This window comes from Leptopilina heterotoma, unplaced genomic scaffold (genome assembly GCF_015476425.1).
Source record: "Leptopilina heterotoma isolate Lh14 unplaced genomic scaffold, ASM1547642v1 Lhet_180, whole genome shotgun sequence".
NCBI lineage: Eukaryota > Metazoa > Arthropoda > Insecta > Hymenoptera > Figitidae > Leptopilina > Leptopilina heterotoma.
Window position 1 is genome coordinate 2,357,862 of NW_025110897.1, and position 13,441 is coordinate 2,371,302.

Sequence of the window (13,441 nt, forward strand, 5' to 3'; positions counted from 1 at the left end):
TATCTTTAATTATTTAAAATTAACTCCGAGTTTCGACTCGGAGTGATCACTTTCTTCATGTTTTATAATAATATTCTCATAAATTGTTGAATTTTAAATAGATTTGAATTTGAATGTTTTGAAAATCTTAATTCCTATGGAAAAATAATAATGATTAAATATTTTTTTTAAAAAAGAAGTTATTGCTGTTTTCGAATAATTTTACAGTTAGGGTCAATTGGGGTAAATGTAAACGGAATATCTATTTTTCACGAAAAACATTAGTTTTTTTGTTAAAAGGTAAAACGGACGGATTTCTTTTGCATGAACTTGTTGCTAGTGTTCCCTAGAAAAATTTTATGAGGTATAAAAAAATATTGATGCACCTGAATCGCCTAAAACTGACTGTTTACATTTACCCCGAGATTCTGAAATTTTCCTAAAATTCGGGGTAAATGTAAACACCACTGTAGTTAAGCGAGGTTTAAGAAACAAGTTATTTCAAGTATACTACTGTTTTAAGGGATGAAAAAACTAAAAAAAAATTCTTTGTAGATGTATAGTAAATCAACCAGTTGACTGATAATGTATCATATAAAATAAACAATCAACCATTATTACAAAATTAGTAATGTAAAAACTTGAATAACTTGAACAAATTTTAATAGATTTTCATTCAACTTGGTAAAAAGAAGTTTTCAAGGTTGCTGAATGAGAATCTAAAATCGAATTTTTAAATTTCAAAATGGTGGATCCAATATGGCGGATGAACCTAAAAATAATATTTTTAAAAATTGATCAAATTTGCTTGAATCTGGCTACTAGGGGGTTTTTGAGGTCGCTGAATACGAATTTCAAGTCAAATTTTAAATTTTCAAAATGGCGGACGAACCTAAAAATATTTTTAAAAATTGATCAAATTTTCAAAAAAAATTTTATCAATTTTTTTTTTCAAAGAGGACCTAATTTCCTTTTCTATGTAATTTTACATTGCCAAATTAATAAAATTGTGAAATAGAAGCAAATTTATTCAATTATTTTCTTTTGAAATGTAGTTCAAGTTCTGTTTACATTTACCCCGAGTTTTCGAATTCTCGGGGTAAATGTAAACACTTAATTATTTATTAAGTAAATTGACGAAAATCAAAAATCAAAGTCAATGTTTGTTAGGGCATTAATAAGGAAGAATTACATATTTTTGTTTGATTTTTAAATTTGTTTTTATGCAAATGCGAGACAAAATATTGAAACAGTAAAAGTTTGATTTTCAATCTTTTTTGCATTAAAAAACAACTTACACTATGGCATTGCCAATTGTCAAAATAAAATATTGGCAATACTCAGAACATCTTGTAGGTGAGCTGAGGTAAAAGTATTGACGTCGTAATTATTTTTTTATTTGTAAATTTAGCTGAAACATCTACTTTTTACCTTTTCCCCTTTGTTTACATTTACCCCAAATGACCCTAAAGAAATTCGTAAATAAATGTAATAGAATATTTTTTTGAGTATCTAATCATTTTAAGAGTGAATCGCAGAATATTCTTTAGGTAAAAAGTCAAAATTTTGTCTGGTAATCAGAGAAAAGTCGGGGAAAAACAAAATTAAATTTTTGTGGCAACTCTAATTAAAATCGAATCATTTTTTAAAAAATTTATGGAAGCTATATGGTAAAAAATTTGAATTATATATGCAAGTTGTATAAACAAATAAATTTTTATCTCTTTTTTGAGGAAAAAAAATTCCCCTTTTCACCTTTTTCGAGGAGAAAAGGTACTGTGATGCCTGTAATTATCAAAAAATATGGATTTTTAAAGTTTTTTTAATTAACATTTTTTTAGATAACTTACATCTCTCAAATATCGCAACATAGATTTAATTAAAAAACAAAATGGCGACACCAAAATGTTAATTGAAGTTGAATTTTTGAAAACAAATATGCACCTAGTTTCAAAAAATTGAAAAACTTTACGAATTCACTCAAAAATTTTTACTCGGAAGTTTTCGGGGTCTTTGATTACGAATCCGAAGTCGTTTCTCTAAAATTCAAAATGCCGGATGAATAAGTTAAAATTTTATCTTTTATTTTGTTTTATAAAATTTCATTATGAAAGCTTAGAAATTTTTGACGCGATATTTGAAAAATGTAAGTTGTCTAAAAAAGGTTAATAATAAAAAAAAATTTTTAAATCCATATTTTTTGTTAATTAACTAACAATTTGTTTATTTTCATAAAATAAATTATATCATCTGTCAAATAAATGGTCAAGTTATTTATATATTGTTTAAAGTATTTCGGTGTTTGATTATATTGCGATTAAAAGGCTGCAGATAATTAATTTTTCTGTAAAAAGTTATAAAATTTATCGCTTCAATTTATTTTTAACATAAGAACCTACAGATTCACGATATTTGACGTTAAACGAATACTTATTGTTTTTTAATGATAATGCTTTGCAGAATAACAGAAGAATCTCTCCTTTACGAGCGTGGCTGTGTGCTCATGGAAGTAGCAGTTTGGCAAAGTATCAGCAACTGGAAGTCACCGGATTTAGAGAGCCAATTGTTTTCCAAGCTGAAACACCTTTAAGAAAATTTATAGCTTATATTGATCCAGAAAATAAGTTTGTCATACAGGATAAATTATCTCAGGTTTGTACTTTTTACTTTGTTTTTAAACTCTAAAAGGTTTTAAAAGTTGGCTTTAAACTTGTCATAAATACTCAAAAAGCTGTCCAGATATTACTTTTTAATTTGGACTTGTTTATTTACTTGCAAATAAAATTTTTGTGGTCTTAAATGTGACATTATAGAATTTCTACACTCAGAAGAAATTTATAAATTGGGGTTGGATCAACCTTTAAATGACCGAATTCATTTGAAATCAGGCAGGCTTGACTAGGTCAGGTCTGAAAATCAATTTCATTCACAAAACATTGTTTTTTAAACAATTTTAGACGACATTGCATTTTTTGGTTTTCCTGAAAAAAATGTTTCAAAAAGTTATGAGGATATTAACTTTGCAAGTCGGAAACTTGGGTTTTTTTTAATAAATTTCGCGAAAAATTGATTAAAAGATCACATTTATGGCGTTTTTTTGAGACGCATGAATATTTTCCAAATGATAAGTAACCGAATTGTCATTTAACCGAAATGCATGTAACCGACCTTTCATGTAACAGAATTGTCATTTGACCGACACGCCATTTAACAGAATTGTCATTTGATCGACCCGTCATTTAACCGACCTGTCATATGACCGACCCGTCATTTAACTGAACTGTCTTGTAACAACCCTTTTCATAGAAATTTGTATGAATTTCTTTGAATTACTGTAAATTTCCAAGAAATAGGTTGTTACGAAACAGTTCTGTTACATGACGGGTCGGTCAAATGACAATTCTGTTACATGGCGGGTCGGTTACATGCATTTCGGTTAAATGACAGATCGGTTACTTGTCATTTGGGAAATATTCATGCGTCTCCGTTTTTTTAACTCAGTAACTTTTTTTTGTTAACAAGAAGCAATAAAACAGTAAACAAATATTTGTTCTCATTTTTATAGTTTACCTTAAGTTTTTCTATTTTCCAACATTTTTTCTTAATTCGCCGTGTCAATACTTCGCCAACAATGGTTTGTATTGCCAAAATCATTACCTAATCATTTACACGTTGCCACGGAAAGAGATAGAAAAAGATCTTATTCAATCAGGCTAATAAATTATAATGATTTATAAATATGATTTTGGATTCGTTAATCCCAAATATAATACTAAAAGTTGAATTTTTAAAAATTTTTTATTAATTTCAAGCATGTTGAATATCTACGACTTTCAATATTTTTTACGTAAGCGTCAAACGTTTATTCGGATATTATTCTTGATTTTCGATCAATTCAAAATCTTTCTTAATCTTTTATTATTAAATTATGTAATGAAAGTTCAAAAATAAGTATTGGGTCAATCCATTATATTTCATCTAAAGTCGTTGCGTACTATTTTTAGAAAAATCTCATAATTTGTAGAAATGCTGTTTAAGGGGTTACGCCTAGTTGTTATAGGCAAAATAAAAGTAATTTTTAGCAATTTTTTTTTCTTTTTCATGAAACTTTTTTTAAAAAAGGAATAATTTATTTAAAAGTACATATAATTAAACGCTTAAATATAATTTAACAACCAAAAAATATTTTAAATTACTTGTCTTCCAATTGGTTTTGAAAAAATGCTCTTTTTAAAACTTGTTTTGCGGTGGACATCTTTTTTCGAAAACAGTTCACCTAAAATTAAAAATTCAAAAATTTTCTGTAAGTGCGATGCTGTACGCAGTTCGTGAACGAAGGGTTTTGAAAAATTTTAATTTTTGACAAAATGGCGGCAATTTTTTTGAAAAATATGATATTTTAAGAAAAAAATTTTGGATTTTCATTAATAAAAATGAAAGTTTTTATTCAAATAAGAAATCCTTCGTTCACGAACTATCCAGTAAAAAAAAACTAATTCAAATGAATTGAAACGAATTAACATTTTTGGTAGGCTCCAATTCGTATTTGTCACAAAGCGGGATTCACTCAAGCTCTTTGTATATTCAATTGAATTTAATTCAATATGTACCAATTTGTCCAAACGAATTCGCATTCGAAAGAAATGGCCAAGGAATGCATTGAATTCGTGCTAACGAATTGAAAAAAATTAAAGGCTCAAAACTTGTCCAGTGAATTGGTACGGATAGAAGGTTCGGAAGTTCAATACAGTTTCACGAATTCAGGAAAATTGCATCATGGCTCCAATTCGTATTTGTCACAAAGCGGGATTCACGAAAGCTCTTTGTGAATTCTTTTTAATTCATTTCAATTAGTTTTCGTTTACTGGGTAGTAATTTGTGTGTAAAATAAGCCCTATAAATTTGAAGCCGATCGGTTGAGTAGTTTTCAAGAAATCTTGTCCACCGCATGGATACTTCTTGAAAAATGAAATTTAGAGAAAAACGCATTTGAAGTTTTTAGAACAGAGTGACCAAAATTGTTATAAAAAATAAATCAGATTCGCTTGAAACTTCCTACTCGGGGGTTTTTGGGGTCGCTAATTACGAATCTGAAGTCAGTTTTTGAAAATTCAAAATGGCGGATCGAATATGGCGGATCACATTTTAAAAAAACTTCTTGATTCGCTTGAAACTTGTTACTTGGGGGTTTTTGGGGTCGCTGATTACGAATCTGAAATCAGTTTTTCAAAATTCAAAATGGCGGATCCAATATGGCGGACGAAATTTTTAAAATCTTTTTGATTTGCTTGAAGCTTGTTACTCGGGGGTTTTCGGGGTCGCTGATTACGAATCTGATGTCAGTTTTTCAAAATTCAAAATGGCGGATCCAATATGGTGGATCACGTTTTAAAAAAACTTCTTGATTCGCTTGAAACTTGTTACTCGGGGGTTTTTGGGGTCGCTGATTACGAATCTGAAATCAGTTTTTCCACGAAAATGTAACATTACATTTGACACACCTGTATTGTAGAATAGAAATTAGTAATAATCTGTAACTTTAATTTTTTGTAATTTTTTTTCAATTTATACGGAAATTCTGCTGCGCACTACTTTTTTTCGTTTTAACATTTTGCCTTTTGATGCATCAAGAACAGTTATAGAAAATTCTTACGAAGACTAACAGAACAAAAAAAATAAAAGGAATGTAGACTAAAAAGGGAAAATAGTGTTTTGATCTAAAAGTGGAAAGAAGTGGGCATTAAATTTTTAGATCTTCAAAAAAGAAGATTGGCTTACAAGACGACGAGACAACAGTAGAGAAATCACTTGCATTTATAGTTTTAAATTTTGTGACAGTATTTTCGATTATATCAGCAATTATTAAATACAAAAAATACGACAATGACGTGAAATTTCAAACATTAAGCACTTATGGTCTACGCTTCATAATAGCATCTTTAATATGAGTTCCTATTTGTAATAAGCGTCCGCAAAAACCCCCAAGTAAAAAGTTTCAAGAGAATCAAAAAGTTTTTTTTTAATTTTGTCCGAAATATTGGACCCACCATTTCGAATTTTAAAAAAATAACCCCAAAAACCCCCGAGTAACAAGTTTCAAGCGAATCAAGAAGTTTTTTTAAAACGTGATCCACCATATTGGATCCGCCATTTTGAATTTTGAAAAACTGACATCAGATTCGTAATCAGCGACCCCGAAAACCCCCGAGTAACAAGCTTCAAGCAAATCAAAAAGATTTTAAAATTTTCGTCCGCCATATTGGATCCGCCATTTTGAATTTTAAAAAACTGATTTCAGATTCGTAATCAGCGACCCCAAAAACCCCCAAGTAACAAGTTTCAAGCGAATCAAAAAGTTTTTAAAATTTTTGTCCGCCATATTGGATCCGCCGTTTTGAATTTTCGAAAACTGACTTCAGTTTCGTAATTTTGAGGTATTATTCCTTCAGGAAATGCAAAAACCCAAAAATCGATTTTTTTGACCAAAACAATTAGGCGTAACCCCTTAATATCCATGGATCAAATTCATTGTCTTACAAATATTTCCAAAACATTTTGTTGAATTTAACTTGGAATTTTAATTTTTAAGTTGAGTTGCACGGAAAAAGGTTAGTTCAATTGTTGTGAAAATTTAATAAAAAGCATAAAAATAATTTAGGCAACATACATTTTTTGATTGATATGTGTTAAAACTTAAAAATGAGCAAATTTACTTGTATAAATAAATTATTATGCAAACATGAATTTCACGATTAAGTCATTAATACGAAGTATCAAAATGTTTTTTAAAATAGGCTGTAACGACTTTAGGTGAAATATAGTATGGATTGACCTCTTATAATTTCCTTTTTAAATGCTTAAATTGGTTTCAATTTATATTTTCACTTTATTAAGAATGTTATAAATTAATTTGTATTAATCAAAATTAATGAACAAATTTAAATTTTTTTGAGAGAAAATAATAATATCGTAGAACTTACGCAAACTTGTACAAACCTCTTTAAATTTTTTAAGCTTACCCAAAATCCATAAAAATAACAATCCCCTAACACATTTCTTATCTCAAATAATTTTTTACGTTACTCAATGATTCTATAAGCAAACTATGATTTATCATGATCTATGATTTTATAAACAAGATTAAACGATTTTCTATTCCTGACGACCATATTATAATTAGCTTGAATGCTGTTTCTTAGACGATTTACTTGAATCTTTCCAATTCATTTTTAACAATATTTTTTCCAAGTTCAATAATACATTGACAAATTATGGTACCCCAGTGGGTTCATGCGTCTCTGAATTATTTGCGGACTTGGATGACTTAGGAATTTCATGTGAAACAAAACTTTCTTTTATACCTATATTTTATTATCAATACGTTGATGATACAATCACTTGCATCTCAAAAGATAAAATCAATGAAATGGTTAAAACGTACGTCTTTAATAGTTATGACTACAAGCTGCAGTTTACCTTTGAGATACAAAAAATAATTCTATTAACTTTCTTGATAGTCTTCTTATTAACGAGTATAGCGAACTTATTACTGATTGGTATAAAAAACTCTTCTTCTGGACGCACCATTACTTGCTACTCAAAACATCCTTTTGCTCAAAAAGTTGCCATAGTTTATAACTTCATTGATAGAGCTATAAAACTTTCCTATAAGAAATTCCACTCAAAAAATATAGAATTTGTTAAAGAAACTTTAATCAAAAATAATTATCTTCTGGGAATCGTTAATAAGCATATCAAAAATCGTATTTGTTCTATAGAGTACAACTCGATTAAGAATAACAATAAAAACATGCTACACTATATAGAATGCTTCCCAAACTTTTTTGCCTTATATCCCAGACCTTTATGAATGGTGGGAGTCCGCATAAAACAACATAAAAACTCTAAATCTAATGTCATTGCAAAGTAAAAAAAGATGACACTCAAAATCTCAGTAACTATTATATTAAATTCTTAAACGAAAGAATTACTTTAGAAACATTGACTCGGAGTGATTGTTAACTTGAATTTTCAATTATTTGACGACGGAGTGATAGAAGCATCATTATTATATTTAGTCCAAAGAAATGAGCATCTGATTGGTAATCTCGAAATTATTTTAAAGACGTACATTCTTTAAATGCAAAACACTTGTTTTCACTGGAAACTTTATTTAACTTTAAAAGTTGTAATTTTAAAGAAGTGTTGAAAAATCAATATTTACTATCATAGAAAAGAAACGATTTCTTATTGTTTGGTAGTATGCTTTTAACAAATAATTTAATTTCAGATTAATACATTACAACAGTTGCAAAATGTAGCTTCCTATGGATTTCTGAAGAAACGATTAGAAAGGCACGATCTACATATTCACGCTCTTTGGTTTGATATTTATACCGGTGATATTTATTATTTTAGTAGGGCTAACAAAAGATTTATAGAAGTAAACGAAAATACAGAGAAACTACTTCTAAAAGAAATAAAAAAGTACTATACTTAATATTTTATGCAAATTCGTATTCCCAACTAATTTACTTAATATTCGAAAATAATGAAAATTATTAAAGAAAGGGACTCAAATAAGATAGTAATCCAACTTAAAATTAAGATTAATAAATTTTTAATTTATTAAATAATTCGATCATTTGTTAAATAAGCATTCCTCTGGAAAGAGAAGAGGAAAAATTCACTTTGAATAAAAAATTATAATCCTCGAAAACTATCAGTAATAACACTTAGATAGATAACACTACTTAAGGTGAAAGAAAAAGTTTTCTCCACTCACCCCATATCAATAACTACTCTTTTTACGAAATAGAAATTCATAAATAAATAATTACAAATTTAATTGCATATTTCTATTATGAGGATCGTAATCTTTTCACCAGATATGTCTAGACATTTATGTGCCGAATTTTTTATATTTTCAATTATCAACATTTAGGAAAAGGCATAAATGTTTCAGAAAAGGAACAAAAAAGTATACCTAAATTAGGTTATAATTTCCTGATTTACAATAATGTGCAAATAGAAATTTTTATTTTTGAAAAAGTTAAAATTTTAAGGGATTAAAAATTTATGTCATTTTTGTATTTTTTAATTAAAATATCTGGCTAACAAACTTAGCATTTATTTTTACACTAACAACTGCAAATGTACCAAATGCCAAATCGTTTCAATTAATTTTTTAAATGTTATTGTTAGAACAAAATTGTGGTCTGTCCACGGACAATATTTATTTATTAATTAAATAGTTTTTTACTGCTATATTTATACACTTGCGATAGAAATAAATGTTTTATAAAAATGAAAAATTAGAAAAATAAGAGCATTGTGAATACTGTACTCTTTAATTGTCAATGACTTTCGTGTATTTGAAAAGAAAAAAGGTTTATTACATATTGAGAAGAATCAAACTTGACTTTATTAATCTTACATCTTTATTTTATGTACATTTAATTTATCTTTCTTAATATTTCTTTTTTTATGTAATTACAATGTCACCTCAAATTTCATAACGCATCTTAATATAAGTAGGTACAGTTTTAAACGTATTTGTCACAAAAAATGTTTAAATTGACATACGGTTCGAATATATAAGTTTTCGAGAAAAGCAACAAGTGAAGTTGAAGTTCAAAAGTGAATTTTGATGCGCCTGAAAGTTTTTATAGCTTGAAACTTATTACTTGGAAGTTTTCGACCCGCTATTTATAAAACTGTTATCAGATCAGATTTCCAAAATTTAATATGTCGATTTCAATATACTTTAATATTGTAGCATTGAAAAGAGTGCAGAATCTATTATAAGAATATCAAAAAAGCAAAAAAGTAAAAGTTTATTTTTTAAATCCGTAGGTCCCTTTTGTTTCTTTACTTACAGCTTGCATTTCATTATTAATTCGTATAATGTATTAAAATCTTTTTTCAACCCAAAATTCGTGCTTTGATATAAAGTTTATGAACGAAATTTTTTTTCGAATTTCGAACGAAAATTCTCATTTTCAGGCAGAAATCAGTGTGAATGTAATCTTTTTAAAAAAGTGGAAAAGACTGAGTGAGAACTCTTCGGTATTTCACAATTCGAATTTGATATCGGTTTTTGTTTATTTCTTTAATGATATAACTCCAAACCGGCTGCCTTCTGTAAGGCCAAAGTTCTTTAGTGCGTTGAAAAGCTTGTTTTCAAATCATCATTTACAATAATTATAAAATCAAATTTATTTAAATTAAAGATTCATTTATAAAGAATAAAAATAAAAATAAAATAATAAAAAAAAAAATTACGTTCAAAGTGGTGATTAAGTTACATTTAACTTTATAGTAACAATATTTTAATAAAAAAAGCCAGAGAGAGAGAGAGAGAAATATTAATTATGTAATTTATTATATTTTTATGGTTATATTCATTTAAAGTATTCTTTATCCTCATAGTCAATCTACGATAATTCTTTTTTAAAATCTGTTGCGTTCCTCGATTACAATAACCTTAACATAACACTTGTTATATATTAAATGATTTTCTCCCATTTACTGTCACGCTTAAAAGTTTTGTGTATTGAGAAAAATGAAAATATATTATTTCATTTATATTCGTTGTAGAGTAAGACAGTTGAACTAGTTACTTAAATTTTTGGAAACGTAATTCTTACAATATTTATGCACAATATATTATTTTTTATGAGTAATTTTTAATTACACTTTTAAAATGTAGAATGAACTAATCTATATCTTGCATTTTCAATGTCAAATTATTAAACTTGAATTTATTAATAAACTTTATTACTAGACGGATGTTTGAGTTGACCTTTTTCTAATAAAAAATAATGTCTTTTTCAACTTGTCTTCAAAGTATCAAAAATATTTTATTAAAATTGATTTTGAGAGAAAAACCTTAATTAATGTTTTCCTACGTATGTATAATATCTAATAATATAAAGTCTTCTTTATTGAATTTTTGCTTTGATACTAATTTATAATTTAATTTATTAAAAATAATGGATTTATTCTATCACTCAGTCGTATTAAATAGTAAGAATTTGATGTAATCGATCACACTGAGTCAAGGAAGTTAAAAATTAAAAAAAAAAACTCTCTTTTTACGTTTCGACAGCGCTGCCGTCCTCATCAGAAACTACAATTTATTAAAAAAGTTAAAAATTATTACAAAATTTTGTACATTATTAATTAATTTAAATCTATAGTAATAGAAAATTACCAGAAAAAAGAATATATTTACGCGTTCACATTATTGAAATAACGTCCTACACGCTATAAGCGAAATGTGACACTGAGCAAACAAAATATTAAGAAGTAGACATATACAAGAAAAGAATCGACGATGAAGGGTCAACGACATTTCAGTAAACAGAGAAATTAGGTAATAAGAGAAATGTCAGAGCATCAAAATATGACAAGATTACGAGTATTTATTTTCATTGAGAAAGTGTGTATAATAATTATTAAGATTTTGTATGTCATCCCTTTTATTAATCGGGTTAATTTGTAAATTAATATAAATCATTTCTGATATTAAACGTTTTTTGTAATTATCCTCTCTGTCAAGAATTGCAAAATTAACAAAATCAAATCTGTGTTTTAAAGAATCACAATGATGTGCAACTATATTATCTTTAGAATTTTTATGTTCATTAATTCGGACGCCAACCATTCTTTTTGACTGTCCAACATATGAGGCAGAGCAATCATGACAATTAATCTTATAAACAGTATTAGTATTTTCAGTTTTTTTATTTTTGTCTTTATATTTAACGATAAGATTGTGACTCATATTAATATTACTAATAGGAATAGTTAAAATGTTGTAATTCTTTAATAAGAATGAAACATTCTCAAAAAGATTAGGAACATAAGGTAAAAAGACCTTGGGTAACATATTGTATATTGTCCTATTATTATTATAATTATTCCCATTAGAGTCATTGTGTTTATTTAAATTAATGAAGGAAATACGTTTTTTAGTATATTTACGGATAAATTCTATTGGATAATTATTATTCAATAGTAACTGTTCAACAAATTGAATGTTTTTTGAATGAAATTGCTTATCTGACAACTTAACAGCTCTGTCAATAAGATTGTATACAATAGCAACTTTTTGTGAAAATGGATGTTTTGATTTGTAATTGATAGTTCGTCCAGAAAATGTAGGTTTTAAGAACCAGTCAGTAATGAGCTTTTTATTGTCAATAATAATAAGAACATCTAAAAAGTTTATACTATTAATTAAACTATTAATTAAACTAATTAATTTAACGGCTATGATGAAAGATTACAATTTACATTTGAAATGTTAAATAACAATAGTATAAACTTTTTAGATGTTCTTATTATTATTGACAATAAAAAGCTCATTACTGACTGGTTCTTAAAACCTACATTTTCTGGACGAACTATCAATTACAAATCAAAACATCCATTTTCACAAAAAGTTGCTATTGTATACAATCTTATTGACAGAGCTGTTAAGTTGTCAGATAAGCAATTTCATTCAAAAAACATTCAATTTGTTGAACAGTTACTATTGAATAATAATTATCCAATAGAATTTATCCGTAAATATACTAAAAAACGTATTTCCTTCATTAATTTAAATAAACACAATGACTCTAATGGGAATAATTATAATAATAATAGGACAATATACAATATGTTACCCAAGGTCTTTTTACCTTATGTTCCTAATCTTTTTGAGAATGTTTCATTCTTATTAAAGAATTACAACATTTTAACTATTCCTATTAGTAATATTAATATGAGTCACAATCTTATCGTTAAATATAAAGACAAAAATAAAAAAACTGAAAATACTAATACTGTTTATAAGATTAATTGTCATGATTGCTCTGCCTCATATGTTGGACAGTCAAAAAGAATGGTTGGCGTCCGAATTAATGAACATAAAAATTCTAAAGATAATATAGTTGCACATCATTGTGATTCTTTAAAACACAGATTTGATTTTGTTAATTTTGCAATTCTTGACAGAGAGGATAATTACAAAAAACGTTTAATATCAGAAATGATTTATATTAATTTACAAATTAACCCGATTAATAAAAGGGATGACATACAAAATCTTAATAATTATTATACACACTTTCTCAATGAAAATAAATACTCGTAATCTTGTCATATTTTGATGCTCTGACATTTCTCTTATTACCTAATTTCTCTGTTTACTGAAATGTCGTTGACCCTTCATCGTCGATTCTTTTCTTGTATATGTCTACTTCTTAATATTTTGTTTGCTCAGTGTCACATTTCGCTTATAGCGTGTAGGACGTTATTTCAATAATGTGAACGCGTAAATATATTCTTTTTTCTGGTAATTTTCTATTACTATAGATTTAAATTAATTAATAATGTACAAAATTTTGTAATAATTTTTAACTTTTTTAATAAATTGTAGTTTCTGATGAGGATGGCAGCGCTGTCGAAACGT

General features: G+C 27.1%; 1 protein-coding gene and 1 long non-coding RNA gene across 11 annotated transcripts in view; one reads left to right on the top strand and one right to left on the bottom strand.

Moving 5' to 3' along the window:
* The window catches only part of LOC122499974 (beta carbonic anhydrase 1-like), a 69,092-nt gene that overhangs the window by 17,821 nt on the left and 37,830 nt on the right, over positions 1-13,441 (top strand). For 5 of the 10 annotated variants that reach the window (XM_043608594.1, XM_043608593.1, XM_043608595.1 and 2 more), the window contains exons 5-6: positions 2,440-2,631; positions 8,270-9,304. In XM_043608594.1, coding sequence (XP_043464529.1) covers positions 2,440-2,631; positions 8,270-8,479 — 402 coding nt within the window. In that variant the 3' untranslated portion in view covers positions 8,480-9,304. Of the gene's footprint in view, positions 1-2,439; positions 2,632-8,269; positions 9,305-13,441 lie in introns of those variants that run through there. The other 5 variants (XR_006301418.1, XR_006301416.1, XR_006301417.1 and 2 more) reach the window with 4 other exon arrangements.
* On the bottom strand, positions 9,455-13,400 carry LOC122499976. Its single transcript, XR_006301420.1, has 2 exons — positions 11,195-13,400; positions 9,455-11,110 (listed from the first exon to the last, which is right to left on the bottom strand). It is a non-coding gene; the product is annotated as an uncharacterized LOC122499976 (long non-coding RNA).